The sequence below is a fragment of the Pan troglodytes genome, chromosome 12 (assembly GCF_028858775.2).
Source record: "Pan troglodytes isolate AG18354 chromosome 12, NHGRI_mPanTro3-v2.0_pri, whole genome shotgun sequence".
Taxonomy (NCBI): Eukaryota; Metazoa; Chordata; class Mammalia; order Primates; family Hominidae; genus Pan; species Pan troglodytes.
In genome coordinates, this window is record NC_072410.2 from 86207603 (window position 1) to 86226630 (window position 19028).

Consider the following 19028-nt stretch of genomic DNA (forward strand, 5'->3'; position numbering starts at 1 on the left):
ATGAAAGTGAACACGTGATCATTCACCTATCATCTCTCTGTTGTAACATGACTATTCTGGTGATGAATAGAATTGAAATCAGAACTCTGTTTCTCAGGGAGGATTAGCACACACTGAGTTTCTGAAAAACAAATGGGCAATAAGGACTATGTAAGAAGCCACCACGTCATTCTATTACATGGTATATAATTAAACATTTTTTTTTAATCTAGCAAAGTTACTCTATTTACCATTGCCACCTGGTGCTCTATTCGTGCCATGACTAAGCTATGTAAAATTTACCTTTTGAAAGCATTCTTTAGATTATTTTACTTATAAAACAAAGTGTATAGAAATTTTTTTTGACAGAAGAATGGTTTTTGCATTAAAAAGAGAAAAACATTCAGGAAAACTAGTTTGCTAGATTGCAGTTTTAAATTTTTCTTTGATTGAAGATTAAGATGGCATACTTCTAAATTTGATATGTCTTTTTTAGAGTAAGGCAACTGGTATCTTTCAAATTCTTACGTGGGCACATTTTTTCCATTTGATGTATCTTCAGTTTTATACAGGGAAACAGCACCACCAGGTCTGTATCTAACCCTGGCATTGGAAGGAGTGATGGGAATGCTTGGCAAAGAGAAGGCACATTTAATGCTGAAGGGAGGAGTGAATAATGATACCCATGACAGCCAGGGCTAGTTTGCAAAGCCTGAAAGATATTCCAGCTCTTAGCATATGCCATCTCTGTGGGGAATGGACTTGGCTCTCTCTCTGGAAAGATGATGTGGGATCATTTCTGTTGTCATGGAAATTTATTATAATAGTTTACTGTTATTACGCATGTGTTTTGGCCATAACCCTATTCTAAATCTGGTGCCATTCTTGAATATACTTATATGATAGAATGCTTATCATTCATTTCAGCTTAAGAACATCTTCTGTGCTGTATTTCTCCTTCCATGTGCATTTCTTTCAGGACAGGGACTTTTGTATGCATCTTTATACCTTTAAGAGTAGAAATAAGAAAAAGATAATGTCTTTTGACATTTGATTGATTGATTGATAGATTGAGAGAGTGTCTCCCTCTGTTGCCCAGGCTGGAGTACAGTGGCGCCATCATAGCCTACTGCAGCCTCCAACTCCTGGGCTTAAGCGATCTTCCCGCTCCAGCTTCCTGAGTAGCTAGGACTACACACGAGCACCGCCATGCCTGGCTAATTTTAAGAAAATATATTTCTGTAGAGACGAGGTCTTCTTGTGTTGCTCAGGGTGGTCTTGATGTCCTGACCTCAGGAGATCCTCCCACCTTGGCCTCCCAAAGTGTTGGAATTACAGGTGTAAGCCATGGCAACCTGGGCTGCCTTAGGAGTAATTTTTTTTTTTTTTTTTGAGACATGGTCTGGCTCTGTTGTCCAGGCTGGAGCGCAGTGGCACCATCTTGGCTCACTGCAACCTCCACCTCCTGGGCTCAAGTAATCCTCCCACCTCAGCCTCCTGAATAGCTGGGACTACAGGCATGTGCCATCATGCCTGGCTAATTTTTTGTAGCAATGGGGTTTCACCATGTTTCCCAGGCTGTTCTCAAACTCCTGAGCTCAAGGAATCCACCCGCCTCAGCCTCCCAAAGTGCTGGGATTACAGGCATGAGCCACTGTGCCCACCCCGGATTAATTTTAAAATTAAAACTTTTAGTATTTATAAGCCAGAAGGGGAAAAATAAAACAAAATCATGGTCCTCAAGTTGCAACATAGGAAGAGTGATTGGGAAGGGGGTGTGAAGTGTTCGAAGTGTAAGGATCGATGAAACTAATCGGTAGGTCTACTCCATGGTATCGACATGCCTTTGTGATCACAGTGTGCCACATTTTCATCTTCTACAATATTGAAATCATACATCCCCTCTCATCAAGAGCCTAGTCTCTTGATCTTTCTCCTTCTTTAAAAAATTAAATTATTAAAGGAACAGCTGTCATAGTTTAAAAAGTAAATTAGAACTGTAAGACTTAAATGAAAAGGCAGTCTCTGCTCCACTTGATTTCTCCTTACCAGAGGTGGCCACTTTAAATGATATCAGCTATTTCTTTTAGCAGATAACATGCTCATGCCATTTTACTTGATATTATTTTCTCAGTTTTAGACTTTATTTATTTTCTACCTAGAGGGTGAAGGTTTAGCTCTCTTACTGTCCTTTGCCAATCCCTGACACCATACCCTCCCAAAAACTTCCCTTTCCCCATCTTCCCAATATAATTACATAACATCTGGGGTTGAATTAATCTTCATCATTTATATTTACTATTTAAATGTGCACAGTTGACCCATTATGATATATTATGTTTACATTTTTTCTACTTAGGTTTTTTCTTACGATACTACCTGCCTTTTTGTGGTTTATTTAGTTTATAATTAGCTGACCAGTTCAGCCTCAATAGAGCCGTAGAACTCATTTTAGTAAATGGACCACACTAGGTAATCTATCTAGTCCTTCTGCTCTCCCTCCCCACCCACCTCTCCCTCTTCTCCATGCTCTCTGCAGTAAAAATTCTAATCTGAATGTTACTCTCTAGTGTAGCTTTACAGTCATCATTCTGGGATTTTCACTTTACTATCATTACGAGAATTCTCTTTGTCACTTGTTATTAGACCACATATCTTTTTTCTTTTTTCATTTTCCTCCTGGTAGCTTTTTGAGAAAGGGCGCATGAGAGGTAAATTTTTTCAGAACTTGTATGTCTGAAAATGTCTTTATCCTAAGCCCCTGCCTACTTGTTTTAGCTGGATATAGGATTCTAGGATGGAATTTCTCCAAACATGGAAGTTACATTGATTATTTTCTACCATCTGTTGTTGCTATTGAGAATTCACGTGACATTTTGATTCCTGATCCTTTTAATGTGATTTTTTTTTTTCCTCCCTGGAAGCTTTTAGATTCTCCTTTTTTCCACACAGTGTTCTTAGTTCATGATGCTGTGTTGAAGGCCATGGCCAGGCCTTTGCTAGGCTGATGGTGCAGTAAGAAATAAAATGAGAAGGGATGTCGTCACTGTGCAGGAGCCTGGAGTTGCACTATAGGGTTGTAGGTGGACCGTGCAGTGTTAATGGGGCCCTTCTCCCAGCCTAATGTTGGAAAGCCAGCATGCCAGTGCTTCTTCCCTTGGCCCTTCTCACGTGCAGGTTTCTTACTCTGTAGGCTGTGTTCACCTGCAAACTTCAGATGCTCATGTTATGAAGAACTAGGGAAGCAGTAGGAACCTACATCCACTCTATTGTGTCCTCAGCTTTAGACATATATCCTCTGCATGGATAAATAATTTTGCCAGGTAAAATGTTATCATTTTAGTTCTACACTATGTAATAGAATGACATGGTGGCTTCTTACGTAATCCTTGTTGCCCATTTATTCTTTGGAAACTCAGTGTGTGCTAATCCTTCCTGAGGAATAGAGTTCTAGTTTCAGTTCCATCCAACACCTGAATAGTCATGTCATGACAGATAGGTAGATGATAGACAGATGTTCCCTTGTTCATTTTAATCTGCTGAGTTTTTTCAGGCAAAGTTTTTACAATCAGTATTGGTACTAAACTCTAAGGCTGTTTATATTGGTGTGGGCAGGGTTAAGGGAAACTAACTTGATGTGGTGCATTCCCCCAGGGCTGGCAACAGAAACTGGTACTTTAGCAGTCCTGGGCGTGAAGAGGTAAGGAGAGGGAGAAATTACCAGAAACTGTTGAGATTGGCCTTGTGGGAGAAGTCTGCTAATCAGAGCTATGGCTTTGGTGAAGAGCCATAGTCAACAAATGACAGTCTGACAGGGAGGAAGACAGCAAAGTACATGCCCAGCCTTCACCATCCCACCTTCCAATCTCCCAGTGTCTGCCAATGGGGTTTAACCCACCTGGAAGCCAGACAGCAAGGGCATCCTTTGATGTCTTCCATAAAGGTCGTCCTCCTGGAGCACAGAGCAGGGTGGAAGATGGTGAGGAGGTGAGTGGTGAATCACCGGCTTAGTTAGGTTTAAAGATGTTTTTGGAACCTAGGGTTATTATTTTTTGTTAAGAAGGAACGTGCAATTGGAAGGGCTAAGTGTGACGCTCATGGACAGATCCCGTCGTTCAGGGAGTTGATCATCTTTTACTCAAATATTAGAAGTTAGTTTGCAAGTAACTAACTTTTATGTTTTCTTTAGAATGTTAACGTCTACCAATCTTACTGTGTGTTGCTAACCCTGCCCATATTCTCCCTTCTATTCACTGTAATTCCCTATGACTTGCTAATGAATACCATATTTTTTTCTGCATATCTGTCAGCTTTTATAGCAGTCTTATGCAGCGTCTCAGTGATTTCATATTTATTCTACATTCTTTTCATTTCTGTTCAAGATGAATATGTACTCATTGCCTGGTACAGAGTGATTGTAATAATTTCACCCTCTCGAGGGAAAGCTCTTAGTAGTTGCTTTTCTCTGCAGCCTCTTTTACTCAGAGCTGTTAACTTTGTTTTGATGAGGATGTCCTGCTTTTAATGATGGGTATTTTTGTTTTTAGGTAAGTGACAGTTTGCTCTTTGATACGTCAGATGATGAAGAGCTGAGAGAACAGCTGGATATGCACTCAATCATCGTCTCCTGTGTTAATGATGAACCCCTCTTCACGGCAGACCAGGTATAGAGGAGATACTCAGCAACGCAAGGAAAGGAGACTCTAGAGCTGAAAGACGGCTTCTTATTATGACAGTACATGATGGCTGTTGGTTTACTTATCTTTCCTATTTTTTTCTGGTTATACAGGCTTAATAGTTAACTCTTCCACAGAGAAAAATAAGTATTTGTGATCTGAAGCAGAAGGGATTATGTTAGTTGGGAAGGTTTCCAACAGAGGCCTTGTTGAAGATTATAGCAAGGTACCAAGGAAAGGTTGTTGCTTAACCCCAAACCAGAAAAATATGTGAGTTTCCTTGTTTCTTTAGATTTACCCAAACACAGACAAACTGTAAAGTATCTGTGTAGAAATTATTTAGTATCTTTAAAACCCTGGGTAAAAAGCATTAGCATGTATTAAAGTAACATATTGTGTGCCCCAGAAAGAAGTGAGCATTATTCCCGTGGAATGCGCTAATAAGGTCAACCCTGTATTCACTTAAAACCAGTCGAATCAGCTTTCTCATTTTCTGAATACTCTTCCCACCTCTGTTGTATTGTTGAAATGCGATGCCAGAACTTCTTCCTGAAATAAAATGTTCCATGGCTACTCGGACTGTGAATTCTACCACACTCTATTTTTAGGCTGGAAAGATGAGATCAGTAAGGAGATATATTATGGCAAGCTTGGGAGGAGTACATTAAAAATGTACATTAAAATTGTGTTATTTGGATCCTCCTTAGTCATATTTGTGGTTGAATTGTTCTAGGCGTGGGAAGAATGTGGTGCTTAAAAAAGCAAGGTAATAGTAGGTTGGAAGGTTGTTTTGAGGTAGTGGGTAATCTAGGGATAGACATGACCTTGAGAATTCATTGTCCCCTCACTGACCTGCCTAATACCGTAAACTCTCCCTTTTTTTAAGAGTTGGAATAACAGATTCTGTAGGATCCTTGAGTGGCTCATTGTACCATATTATATTTCCTGTTTTGGAGACTCTTCTTATAATTAACATAATCCCATCTCCTTCAGATTTGCCTTTGTTTTTCCTTGGTGGAAATCTTACCTGTTAAGCTTGTTAATTCATAAAGCATGGAAATATGCTCATGATGTCTTACTCCTTCATTTAATTGTGTTTAATTTTTTTTTTTTAACTTTAGGTCCTTTTTTCTAACTATTGAGTAATTTTCCTGGGTTTCCTTTACATTTTCGCAGAGTTCTATATCCTTCTCAACTTTTAGAATCTGGAACAGGGCAAGATACTGTTGTAAGATTTGAGCAGCACTGCACTAGACAGTAGATCATTGTTTAAAGTCAAATGTATTTCTGAAGTTTTTCTGCTTTTCACAGCATTTTTCTCTTTGGACTTCTACTTTTTGAGTAATATAAAAAATCCCTTTTTTTTTCGTTGAATTAATATATAAAATTATTTTTCTGCTGTTGAAAGAATATTTTGCTGTCATAGAGGTAATTTCCCATTTATATATACTTTTTTTGTGCTATTGTATTTTATAAATTTTATGTCAGAATTTTTGATGAGATACCTTTAAATTGAGCACTTGTATGTCTATGGTAAACTTTCTGTTATTTGCTTTCTTCTAACGATTACTCTATGATCTAGCTCTGGTGTGTCTGAAGTAAATTATTATGTGTTTGTAGCACGATTACCTAGACTTTGCAAGACATGTTAGGGCCTTCTGAATCATGATGGACGTAGTAAATCCAATTCTATTTAGGTTTGTGTTTAGTATATTTTAATTTTTTCTTGATAAACCATGTTCACTCCTACAGTCAAAATTTTGATTATTTGGAGCATCCACACCTGAACACCATTGGTTAATGGAGAATTCAGTGCATTTCTGCTCTGGGTGCCTTAGGTGAGCACCGTGTTCCAGATAGATCATTTTCCTTTTGTATATTTGATTAACAGTGGTATGTGTGTTTTCGAAGGTTATTGAAGAAATTGAAGAAATGATGCAGGAATCACCGGACCCAGAAGATGATGAAACCCCTACACAGTCAGATCGGCTTTCAATGCTTTCCCAGGAAATTCAAACTCTTAAGAGGTCTAGTACCGGCAGTTATGAAGAGAGTAAGGGAGCCTGCTGAAATCAATGATTTCTGTGCTTTTTGTCTGTATCAAATGTATAGTATGATCATCTCCAGAAAGCTTTGATTTCATCCTCCTTCTGTTTGTGTCTGTGTCCAAATTTACATTTTTGTTGTTGTTGTTGAGACAGGATTTCACTTTTTGGCCCAAGCTGGAATGAAGTGGCATGATTTCAGCTCACTGCAACCTGTGCCTCCCGGGTTCAAGCAATTCTGCCTCAGCCTCCCAAGTAGCTAGGATTACAGGTGCCTGCCACCACGCCTGGCTAATATTTATATTTTTAGTAGAGATGGGGTTTTGTCATGTTGGCCAGGCTGGTCTCGAACTCCTGACCTCATGATCCGCCTGCCTTAGCCTCCCAAAGTGCTGCAATTACAGGCGTGAGCCACCATTGCCTGGTCCCAAATTTCCTCTTACAAGGACAGCAATCATATTGGATTAGGGCCTATCCTAATGACCTTATTTTAATGTAATTACCTCTTTAAAGACCATATCTCCAAATACTGTAACATTCTGAGGTACTTGGGGTTAGGACTTCAACACATGAATTTTGGGGAGGACATAATTGAGTCTATAACAAACCCCATCATATTTGAAGTGTAGAATAGATATTCAGTAATTATTTGTCAAATGCAATTCCTGTTTGTACAAATAGTCTTGTGTGTTACTATGAAGAATTTTGGGAACCATGGATCTATTTGACATATGTGAGAATAATGAACTCTAGAAACTCTACAGTTGATTTTCATGAAAAATTTCTGAATAAATATAACCAGCCTGTGAATAGCCTGAGGCTGGTTGGAAGGTGTGTATCTAATCATTGCCATATGACTGGTCCCTTCCTTGAATAGGCACTGATGGGATCTGTATCTGCTCAACTCGTGTTGTCACCTAGTTTTATCTTTATGTCATGCCCAGTCCAAAGCTTAGTTACCTAAAGACCTTTGGGTTGTATGGCTTCAACATACAGATGGTCAGACAGACCAAATTCTTTCAGATGGTCTGATTTGGCCATGCTCCTGTAGATATGGGCTAAACAGTGTTAAGGTCCTGACTCCCAAATACAGTCCTGATACCTGATACAGATACTAAAATCTGTATTGGTTTGCTAGGGCTGCCAGAACAAAGTACACGGAGTGGGTGGCTTAAACGACAGGAATTTATATTCTATAGTTCTGGAGGCCAGAAATCTGAGATCAAGGTGTTGGCAGGTTTGGTTTTTTTCAGAGGCCTCTCTCCTTGACATGCAGATGGCTGCCTTTTCCCTATGTCTTCACGTGGTCTTTCTTCTGTGTCCTGATCACCCTATTTTATAAGAATACCAGTCATATTGGGTTAGGGCCTATCCTGATGCCCTCATTTAACCTTAATTTACCTCTTTAAAGACCCCCTCTCCACATTCTGAGGCCCTGTGGGTTGGGACTTTAACAGTGTCCTATATGTCACAAGGGGCAGAAGTGCTGAGAAAAGACTGAAATGAGGTTTCAGGGAATATTGTTCCCTTTTGTCTTCCCAGTTTTTTTAGTCCATTCTTGCACTGCTATAAAATGCCTGAAACTGGGTAATTTATACGAAAAGAGGTTTAATTGGCTAATGGTTCCACAGACTATACAGGAAGCCTGGCAGCATCTGCTTCTGGGGGGGCCTCAGGGAGCTTTTACTCATGGTGGGAGGTAGAGCTGGAGCAGGTATCTTCACATGGCTGGAGCAGGAGGAAGGGGGCCGGGGGGAGTGCCACACACTTTTAAACAACCAGGTCTCATAAGAACTCTGTCATGAGAACAGCACCAGGGGGATGGTACTAAACTGTTAGAAATTGCCCTCATGATCCAGTGACCTCCCACCAAGCCCCACCTCCAACATCACATTTCAGTAAGAGATTTGGGTGGGGACACAGATACAAACCATATCACCAATTTCAACAAAATTCACAGATCAGGACGTATGTAATTAAGTGTATATTTAGTTTAATTCTTTCAGATCAACTCCTTTCCTGTTCAGAGATATCCCAGAACCCTGCTGAACGACTTGCAGTTTTTTGTCAGCAGGTGGATTCTGTACTTTCCCTCGGCTTTTGTGTTTGTTCTTTTCCATGTACAAGCCTTCACAGTCTTGACTGAAGTATTATTCATGCAATGATTTATTTGCACAAGTAAAAACTTTTGTTAGACTTTCTTGCCGGCAAGCTGAGAAGTGACTCACCTGCCCACTTACCTCTACTCAGATCTGATCTCCAGAAGTTGTAGAATTCTGAGAAGATCACACGCAGTCAATTTAATTGCTTGGAATATGATTTTTGCTCTTTGGCATTGATTACATAGGTGTTTAGTCATTCCTAGTGACTACTCTGTTTTGCTTCCTTGAAACGTTTTTGTCTTAATATCTGCTGTATTTTGTTTTTGGTTACAGGAGTGAAAAGGCTCTCAGTGTCTGAGTTAAATGAAATCCTGGAAGAAATCGAGACTGCCATTAAGGAGTACTCTGAGGAGCTGGTGCAGCAGTTGGCTTTACGAGATGAACTGGAGTTTGAAAAGGAAGTGAAAAACAGCTTTATTTCTGTTCTTATTGAAGTGCAAAACAAACAGAAAGAGCACAAAGAAACAGCAAAAAAGAAAAAGAAACTAAAAAATGGCAGCTCTCAGAATGGGAAGAATGAGAGAAGTCATATGCCCGGCACAGTAAGTGATGTTTTGCAGGAGTCGTCGAACACTGGAAACAGGTTCTGTGGTAGTCCCAGCCTTCGGGGCTGGTGGCAGGTGCGACAGGTTGTACATGGGCAGGAGTGTTAACACTTCTAATCAGAGCCCAGTGGGATTTTATTCCAGAATACCACTGTGCTCAGCTTCTTCAGAAAGTCGTTTTCTTGACTAGGGTGTACTGGTTATCTGAATAATACTGAAATATTTAGCAAGGAAGTAAGTGGCAGGAAGAGGGGGCAAAAAAGGAGAATGTCTTGAAGAAAAGAAGCTTTAGCAAGTGACCATTTTTACCACATCAAAATGTGAAGAGTGGTTATGTATATTTGGCTAGTAGTTTTTTTCTTACTTTTGCTGAACTCTTATGAGTTGTGTGATAAGAAATTAGAAGGGGTTTATTTAGAGGTAGCAGAACTCTGCTCAAGGCACAAATTGTTTGTAAACAGGTTCCTCCTGATTTTTCAGTGAGGTTGGAATACAAGAAGGTAAGTGACATTAGCCATGTGGCCTAGTATTTGGCAGACTACACTATTTCTGACTGGTGAAAACAAGTTTAGAACATCTGAAACGCTGACCCTTTGATAAGATTTTTTTGTGTCGAAGTCTTGTGTATTCCCACCTTGATTTTGTTTGTGTGTGAAGAAATGTTGGTTTTATTTTTAGAGTATGATGGTTGGGTAAAGAGATCTCTTTTTCTAAATGGGACATCTCTTTTTAATTTGTGATATCAATAACATGGTCTTACAAATCACAAACTAGCTATTATGGCTTGCAATAATATGAGTTCTGTTTTTGATAAAGTCTGATTTATTTATCTAAAGAATACTTAGCAGAGAAATAGATCTCATTAAGCAGATGCTGATGGGATCCTGGAAATACAGTTCTAGGATGGTGGGCCACCAATGAGCAGTTAACACAAAAAGAGTCTTACCATATAGCTCATTTATTATGCTGTAATTAGCCTATGAATAAATCCATTTTTTTTAGTGTGATGTTCATTTGTATCTATTTTGAAAGGACATCGTGGCCGGGCACGGTGGCTCACGCCTGTAATCCCAGCACTTTGGGAGGCCGAGGTGGGCTGATCACCTGAGGTCAGGAGTTCGAGACCAGCCTCAACATGGAGAAACCCCGTCTCTACTAAAAATATAAAATCAGCCGGGTGTGGTGCTGCATGCCTGTAATTGCAGCTACTCTGGAGGCTGAGGCAGGAGAATTGCTTGAACCCAGGAGGCGGAGATTGCGGTGAGCCAAGATCGCGCCATTGCCCTCCAGCCTGGGCAACAAAAGCGAAACTCCATCTCAAAAAAAAAAAAAAAAAGGACATTGCTTATGCATTGACTTTGAAAAAAGTTCTCAGATATCTATTATTTTTAAGAAATGGCAGTATTGATTGAATAGGTGTTTATTTAGTTATTCCTAGTGAGTACTCTGAAAAAAACCCAAAACCAACCCACATTTGTTTGAATATACAATCCTAGAAAATTTGCTTTAAAATATTAGGGACACTATTTTGCATTTGCATCTCATATTTTTAGAACTGGCACCCTTTAAATTGCCCTGTTATGCAAGTGAGATTAAATAAAATGCTTAGTTAAAAAGTCATAGCATGGTTGGTAATTTCTGCCTATTTGCTTTTAGGGATTACATGTAAATCCTCCATTTATTGCTGTTAACACTTGGCTGAGAAAAGTAAATTTATCCCTAGAGGGGTTTAAAGGCTTCGTTTTGTAACTCCCATGTAAAAAGGGTTAGAGTAAATCTATTGTGTAATTTTACATGGCATTTATATTGAGAAATGGATTTGGCAAGGCAACAGTTAGGTCTTACTTCAGCCTTCATTGGTCTTGAAATAGATTCATAGTAACAGTAAATATTTTTCATAATATTTGAACTTTTGAAGTTGCATTTTGCCTGATTTACAATTTGTGTCAAAAATTTTAATCAGTTCAGTAATGGCACGGCTAAGCTTGCAGTACTAGTTTCCTGTATCCTTTTAAAGCCTAAAATGCGGCCGGGCGCGGTGGCTCACGCCTGTAATCCCAGCACTTTGGGAGGCCAAGGTGGACGGATCACCTGACGTCAGGAGTTCAAGACCAGCCTGGCCAACATGGTGAAACTCCGTCTCTACTAAAAAATACAAAAATTAGTTGGGCGTGGTGGCGCATGCCTGTAATCCCAGCTACTCGGGAGGCTGAGGCATGAGAATCGCTTGAACCCAGGAGGCGGAGGTTGCAGCGAGCCAAGATTGCTCCACTGTACTCCAGCCCGGGCAACAGAACGAGACTCTGTCTCAAAAAAAAAAAAATAAATAAAAATAAAAAGCCTAAAATGCCAGGGAAAGACCATCCTATCTGTGACACAAGTAGGCTGGAAGGGTGATTCTGAAAATAGTGGTAGGTTGCTCAAAAGAATCCCAAAGTGAAATAGGCAGTTGGATAAACAGATTCCAGGAGCTTGCCAAACATTTTACCTAGCATTTTATATCACATGCAGTCTTGGCAAGACCTGGTCTCTATGAGTTTGCTATTATCAGTGATACTAATTTCTAAAAAATGGTGACCTCCTTAGAATTGTCATATGTTACCTGTTTTTCCAATAACAGTCACTTTTTTTTTTTTTTCCTGCCTGAGATATTTTTGTTTCATTAGCAGGACTTGAAGTTTTTCGTTAAGTATAGAATAGCTTCCATTTTTCTTCATGTATGTTTCACTGAAGCAGTACATCAATTTGTAGTTGGCATATCACTTTATCTAAAATTGTTACCTTGTTCTCTTTGGTCCAAAGATACTCTAATGAAATATTGGAGTGGGTATAGAGCAGAGTTAAACTTGGAGACAGATTTTGTTTTAAATATTTGTTGTGGTGAAAAAAAAAATAGAGGGCATCGGGATGCTATTTAGAGCATTGGAAAATTTCATTAGACCATGAAAATATGTGAAATGTTACAGAAAGTATTATCTTATAAAAGTGAAATATGATTTTGATTGGAGTTTTAGGTTTAAAATAACCATAATGCTGGAGGTTGGGTAAGATGAAACAATATTCATTCATTCAGCAAGGATTTGTGGAGTGCTTTCCTGTGGCAGGTGTTCTTCAAGATACAGTGGGCAGGATGACTCATGATGGTAATTCTAGGACTTTGAGAGGCTGAGGTGGGAGGATTCCTTGAGCCCAGGAGTTTGAGGCCAGACTGGGCAATATAGTGAGACCTTGTCTTTACAAAATAAAAATTATAAAATTAGCCAGGTGTGGTGGCATGCACCTGTAGTCCCAACTACTTGGGAGTCTGAGGCGAGAGGATTGCTTGAGCCCAGGAGGTTGAGGCTGCAGTGGGCCATGGTCACACCACTCCACTTACAGCCCGACCCTGTCTCAAACAAAAAACAAAAAACAGAAAAACCACAGTGGCGAATAGAATAGAATAGATGAGGCCCATCCCATGCCTTCCTGGAGCTTATAGTCTAATGACGGAGAAAGGCAATAAACAAGGAAAAAATGAATAGATGATGGAATTTTAGTAGTAAATAAAGGCCATGAAGAAAACCAAAGGCTGGGTGAGGTGGTAGATGGTGATGCTGTTGGGAAGCTGTTTTGGAGAGTGTCACTACACCACTGCTTCTCCTCATTGACAAGGGAGCCTGCCTAGTCCCTTTCCAATTCTCCGTTTGAAGAGGAGGTTAAAGGAGTGGACCTCTTTGGGAAGTGCAACTCAAGAGAGTGGCAGGCTTTATATTTCCTCTGTCCTTTTTTGCAGCATCTGGAGGAGCAGAGGATGAGGGTTAGTGGTTAAAGGGCACTGTCTGTTTATCACTATGGTGACCTACATGTATTTCTTTGTGCTGACCATGCTGTTTTGGGTGACACTTCTTTATATTCAATGCTCTTCTTCTGGAATCAAATTCCTTACCTGCTGCTTCTGTCCACTTGGGGGATTTTTTTTTTTTTTCTCACTCATCCTTTAAAATCATGGCCAAGCATTGTCTTCCTTTCTTAGAACCTTTCTTGATGACTCTGTGTCCGATGCAGAGTTGACTACTCTCTCTTTTTAGAGGGGTTAGTGTTATTCCTCTTTAGTATTTCTATTATCACTGTTGTATCATAACTGCAATTTTTTGTTTTCATGCCTATCTCTGTTTTATGTCCCTAAGGATAAGAAATTTAACTTTACTTTCTCGGTATTCGTAGATCCAACCTTAGGTACCTAATAACTTTCTGCTGAATGAATGAGTGAACGAAAGATAAACTTGCAAATATATATTTCTATATTGGATCTTTCTGCCAGGTGTCAAACCCATGGACAATGAATATTGTCTAAGACAATAGAATATTGACTAAGAGCTTTGGGTTAAGAGCTGTGTTTGAATCTTCGTCCTACATACAGACGGCTTTGAATTTTGGAGAGATTAAATGAAATAATGTATATAAGATAAGCAAACATAGCAAACACCATGAGTAAATGCTAATTGTTGTATATGTCCAACTGCCTACTACACAATTCCCTTTGGATATCTTGTAGGAGTCTGAAATTTATACTATTAAACCAAAGTTACCATTTTCCTAAAATTGAATTATTTTCTTTTGGTTAGCAAAACTAGTTTATCCACTCACTGAAACCGATAGAATTTCCAAGTCAAAGAATATAGAGTTTTAAATGGCTTTAAATGACCAGCTTTTCGAATTATTCTGTAGAAGTGTAGCCCAGTAGAGCGTAAGAGTGACCATTTTCCCACACCTCCCGCCAACAGTAGATATTAAGAGCTTTTGAATATACACTGCATAGGCAAACAATGGGTTTGATCTATTGACCATTTGCATTCTTTTATGAGTTGCCTATTATGTTTATATGCCTGTTATGAGATGTTTTCATATTTATTTGTGAGGGTACACATACTTGTGATATTGAAGTACCACACTGTGTTGTAATCATTGGCTTAAACCTCTCTTCTAACAGAGTGCAAGCTCTTTAAAGGCTCATTTACACTGCTTTCCCAGCACCTCACCTAATTTCTTGTTCTTCGCACGTCACTTAATGCATGTTTGTTGAATTGAAACTTCAGTGTACAGGAGATTGAATCCCGGAGGATTTAGATTTGTAGTATTTGAATTATTATTGTTCTATTGGGGATTTTTATTGGGGGAGCCAGGCTTCTGTTATATCAAACATTCACAGGTCATTGAATTTCAGTAGCAGTTCTCATGAATACAAGAATAGGTTGAACAACACCAGGTTATGTTGTAATTTAGTAGTTGCTATTCATCTAGTGTTATCTGCAGTTGTCTGGGCATTATGGCCTACCTGCTGAGCATCATAACTTAGTAAACTTATATGTATGAAAATGGAATAGTTACTCTCTGAGTATCTAGTAACAAATCTTTGAATTGAATGTCACATGTAAGGTTGTTTATGCTAAGTCTTGTTGAGAAGATAGGAATCGATAGTCTTTTCTGTTTGCCATAATGACATTGAACTTTCTAGAGAGAATTTCTACTGTGTTAGACTCCACCATCAAAAATGCATAACTGCGTCAGTCAACCCTGAAAAAGTTTATATTGACAACTTTTGGGATATTAGCAATCAGTGACTAATGGTAGTAGAGAAAAGAAAAAACTGTAAAAAGAATCACATTACCCTAATTTATTGCTTTTCGGGGGTTAGGGAGAGAATTGCTGAAGGATGGGGGAGAGCTAGGGCTTAGATGATATACACTCTTTCTTGTATATATTTTCTTTCACAGCTACATTGCTCCGTTTCTGTGACTCAGCTCATGTTATAATATGATTGATAGCCTTTGTTTGGGGCTTCTGTTTAAAACAACATGGACCTGGCTTTTTCCCCCCTTCTTTTTAATTTGGAATTTTTTAACAGCACATTCGCTCAGATGATTTAGACCAGGGTTTGTCAAGGCAGACTACTGTCCAAGGGCTAAATCAACTCTTCACCTGTTTTATGAATACAGTTTTACTGGAACACAGCTATGTTCATTCATTTATATATCATCTGTAGCAGCTTTGGGGCTATATGGACAGAGTTGAGTGGTTGCCGTAGAGACTGTGTGGCTTACAAAGCCTAAAATAATTAATGCCTGGCTCTTTACAGAAAAAGTTTGCCAATCTCTGATTTAGACTTACTAAAATTAAAAAGTAGAACAAAAAGTTATGAACTCCAGTTAAGTGAGTTTGCATAGATAAAAAGAGTACTGTAATGTGTCTAAAGTTTGTATTTAAAAGGTTACTTTGTTTTATCTTGAGATTATGTTGAATTGTTCCTTTTCTTGGGGCCCCTTCAGCAGCAGCCTGAGTGATAGTGACACCTTGGCCAGCCAATCTCCAAGCTACGTGTGGCAGCTTCTTGTCTAACAGCAGACCTCTGTGCTGTGTGTGTCTGAATCCCGGTAGCTAGGTAAAGAGAGTGAGCAGGTAGACCAGTGTTCTCTAAATATGGAGACAAGCAAAAGGAATAAAAATGTTGTATTATACACAGTGATAAAATGTGGTTTTAAAAGAAGGTTAGAGGAGAAGTGGAAAAGGCATGAGTTTTCTTCCCCTTTATCTTTTTTTTTTTTTTTTCCTGAGACGGAGTCTCACTCAGCCGCTCATGCTGGAGTGCAGGGGCGCGATCTCGTCTCACTGCAACCTCCGCATCCCCGGTTCCAGCGATTCTCCTGCCTCAGCCTCCTGAGTAGCTGGGATTACAAGTGTGGTCCACCCCGCCCGGCTAACTTTTGTATTTTTTTTTTTTTTTTCAGTAGAGATGGGGTTTCACCATGTTGGCCAGGCTTGTCTTGAACTCCTGATCTCAGGTGATCCACCTGCCTTGGCCTCCCAAAGTGCTGGGATTACAGGAGTGAGCCACAGTGCCCAGCCTTTTCCCCCTTTATCTAAGCAGTGGTGCTTGAGATACTAAATTCTACCTGATATACATTCTTTTTTTTTTGAGACAGGGTCTTGCTCTGTTGCCCAGGCTGGAGTGCAGTGGTGCCATCTGGGCCCACTGCAGCCTCTACCTCCTGGGTTCAAGTGGTTCTCCTGCCTCAGCCTCCTGAGTAGCTGGGATGACAGGCGCCCGCCAGCACACTCGGCTAATTTTTTTTAGTAGAGATGGGGTTTCACCAAGTTGGCCAGGATGGTCTTGAACTACTGGCCTCAAGCGATCCGCCCACCTCGGCCTCCCAAAGTGCTGGGATTACAGGCGTGAGCAACCGTGCCCGGCTCTGATATACATTCTTGAATGTAAATATCGACACATTTTAACAATAATTTGTTGGTGATATTTGATAGTATCTTGCTGCATTTTCTTTAGTGCAAAGCATTTACTAAAAATTACTATTAGCATGATAGAAGATCATTGTAGGGTGCAGAGAAACTTGAATATATAATGGCTATTATTTTAATAATTCAAACCTATGAATTATGAATTACTTTAGATGTGGAACAAATTTGTTTTATGAAAAATAATATTACCTAGAGAAATATATGTCATCATCAGTTTTTGATATGTTTTTATCATCTACTCTTTGTTTTCTGCAATGGTTTTTGGTGGTAGGCTGGTAATAGTGAACTTTCATGATCCATCAGTTAATGTAGTAAAAATCAGGAGTCCATTCTTGACTTCTTTATGTGTTAGGTCATTGTTAATATAAACAAGTTCACATAAAAGCTGTAATATGCCAGGAAATTGCGTTCTTCTTGTATACAGTCTTGTGCCACATAGTGATATTTCGGTCAGTCATGGACTGCGTATAGATAGATGATGGAGTCAGGATTATAATGCTGTATTTTTACTGTACTTTTTCTATGTTTATCTATATTTAGATACACAAATACTTACCATTGTGTTACTGTTGTCTACATTATTCAGTACAGTAACAGGCTATATAGGTTTGTAGCCTAGGAGCAGTAGTCTATACCATGTAGCCTAAGTATGGAGTAGACTATACAATTATGTAGGTTTGTGTAAGTACACTCTGTCATGGTCTATACGACAAAGTTGCCTGACTCATTTCTTAGAATGTATCCTCATTTTTAAGCAGCACATGACTGTACTTAGAGTATTTATGTTTCAGGAAGGAATTTCTAAAATTGCCAAGATCAATTATTATATTCTAGTTTTAGTGGTTTTGAAAATATTTGGCAATAATTAGTTTAGTTTCCACATTAATATTAAGTTACATAAAAAATTTTAAAAAGATCTTCAAAGATAAAAATTAAATTATTTAATGCTAATTTTGAAGATCTTTGTATTATTTTTTTTTCTGCCATAAAAATAAAATTATATAACAGTTGTTTAATATTGAAGATTTTCAAGTGTGTATCTGCTTTGGTATAATGTATATTTTCTAATTTACTTAGATCTGTTTTTTAAAAAAAAATTTTGGTAGAATTTGCTTTTATAACTGCTTTATAATTCACATTAAAATTATTTGAAGTTTTTTTTTTTTTTTTTTTTTTTTTTGCTGCAGTTGCCTTTGGAGTCTTCATCATGAAATCTTTGCCAAGTCCTATGTCCAGAATGGTATTTCCTATGTTTTCTTCTAGGGTGTTTTTTTTTTTTTTTTTTTTTAAATTTTTTATTATACTTTAAGTTTTAGGGTACATGTGCACACTGTGCAGGTTAGTTACATATGTATACATGTGCCATGCTGGTGCGCTGCACCCACTAACTCGTCATCTAGCATTAGATATATCTCCCAATGCTATCCCTCCCCCCTCCCCCCTCCCCACCACAGTCCCCAGAGTGTGATATTCCCCTTCCTGTGTCCATGTGATCTCATTGTTCAATTCCCACCTATGAGTGAGAATATGCGGTGTTTGGTTTTTTGTTCTTGCGATAGTTTACTGAGAATGATGGTTTCCAGTTTCATCCATGTCCCTACAAAGGACATGAACTCATCATTTTTTATGGCTGCATAGTATTCCATGGTGTATATGTGCCACATTTTCTTAATCCAGTCTATCATTGTTGGACATTTGGGTTGGTTCCAAGTCTTTGCTATTGTGAATAATGCCGCAATAAACATACATGTGCATGTGTCTTTATAGCAGCATGATTTATAGTCATTTGGGTATATACCCAGTAATGGGATGGCTGGGTCAAATGGTATTTCTAGTTCTAGATCCCTGAGGAATCGCCACACTGACTTCCACAATGGTTGAACTAGTTTACAGTCCCACCAGCAGTGTAAAAGTGTTCCTATTTCTCCACATCCTCTCCAGCACCTGTTGTTTCCTGACTTTTTAATGATTGCCATTCTAACTGGTGTGAGATGATAATCTCATAGTGGTTTTGATTTGCATTTCTCTGATGGCCAGTGATGATGAGCATTACTTTTACATCTTAAATAATATCTTAACTATTTGAATATTTTTACTCTAAATTTTTTACACTTGTTTCCTCATTTTGATTATTTTAATTTATTAAAAATTAAACGTAGTGTTTTATAATGTTTGAAAATCATATTCAAGCTATTGAAAATGTCGTGATTTATAAGGAACAATAATTATGTTTTCATTTTGCTTTCATTTGAACCTCCTGAGTATAAAGAATATTAATGAAGTAAGAGTAGATTAGAGTAAGAGTCAGAAATAGATGAAAAGCATTCCTTG

At 38.7% G+C, this 19028-nt stretch overlaps 1 protein-coding gene across 5 annotated transcripts in view; it reads left to right on the forward strand.

Moving 5' to 3' along the window:
• FEZ2 (fasciculation and elongation protein zeta 2) overlaps positions 1 to 19028 on the forward strand; it is a 47775-nt gene that overhangs the window by 10835 nt on the left and 17912 nt on the right. For all 5 annotated transcript variants that reach the window (XM_054677771.1, XM_054677773.1, XM_054677770.2 and 2 more), the window contains exons 3-5: positions 4527 to 4643; positions 6567 to 6708; positions 9136 to 9404. In XM_054677771.1, the coding sequence (XP_054533746.1) occupies positions 4527 to 4643; positions 6567 to 6708; positions 9136 to 9404 (528 nt within the window). The remainder of the gene's footprint in view (positions 1 to 4526; positions 4644 to 6566; positions 6709 to 9135; positions 9405 to 19028) is intronic.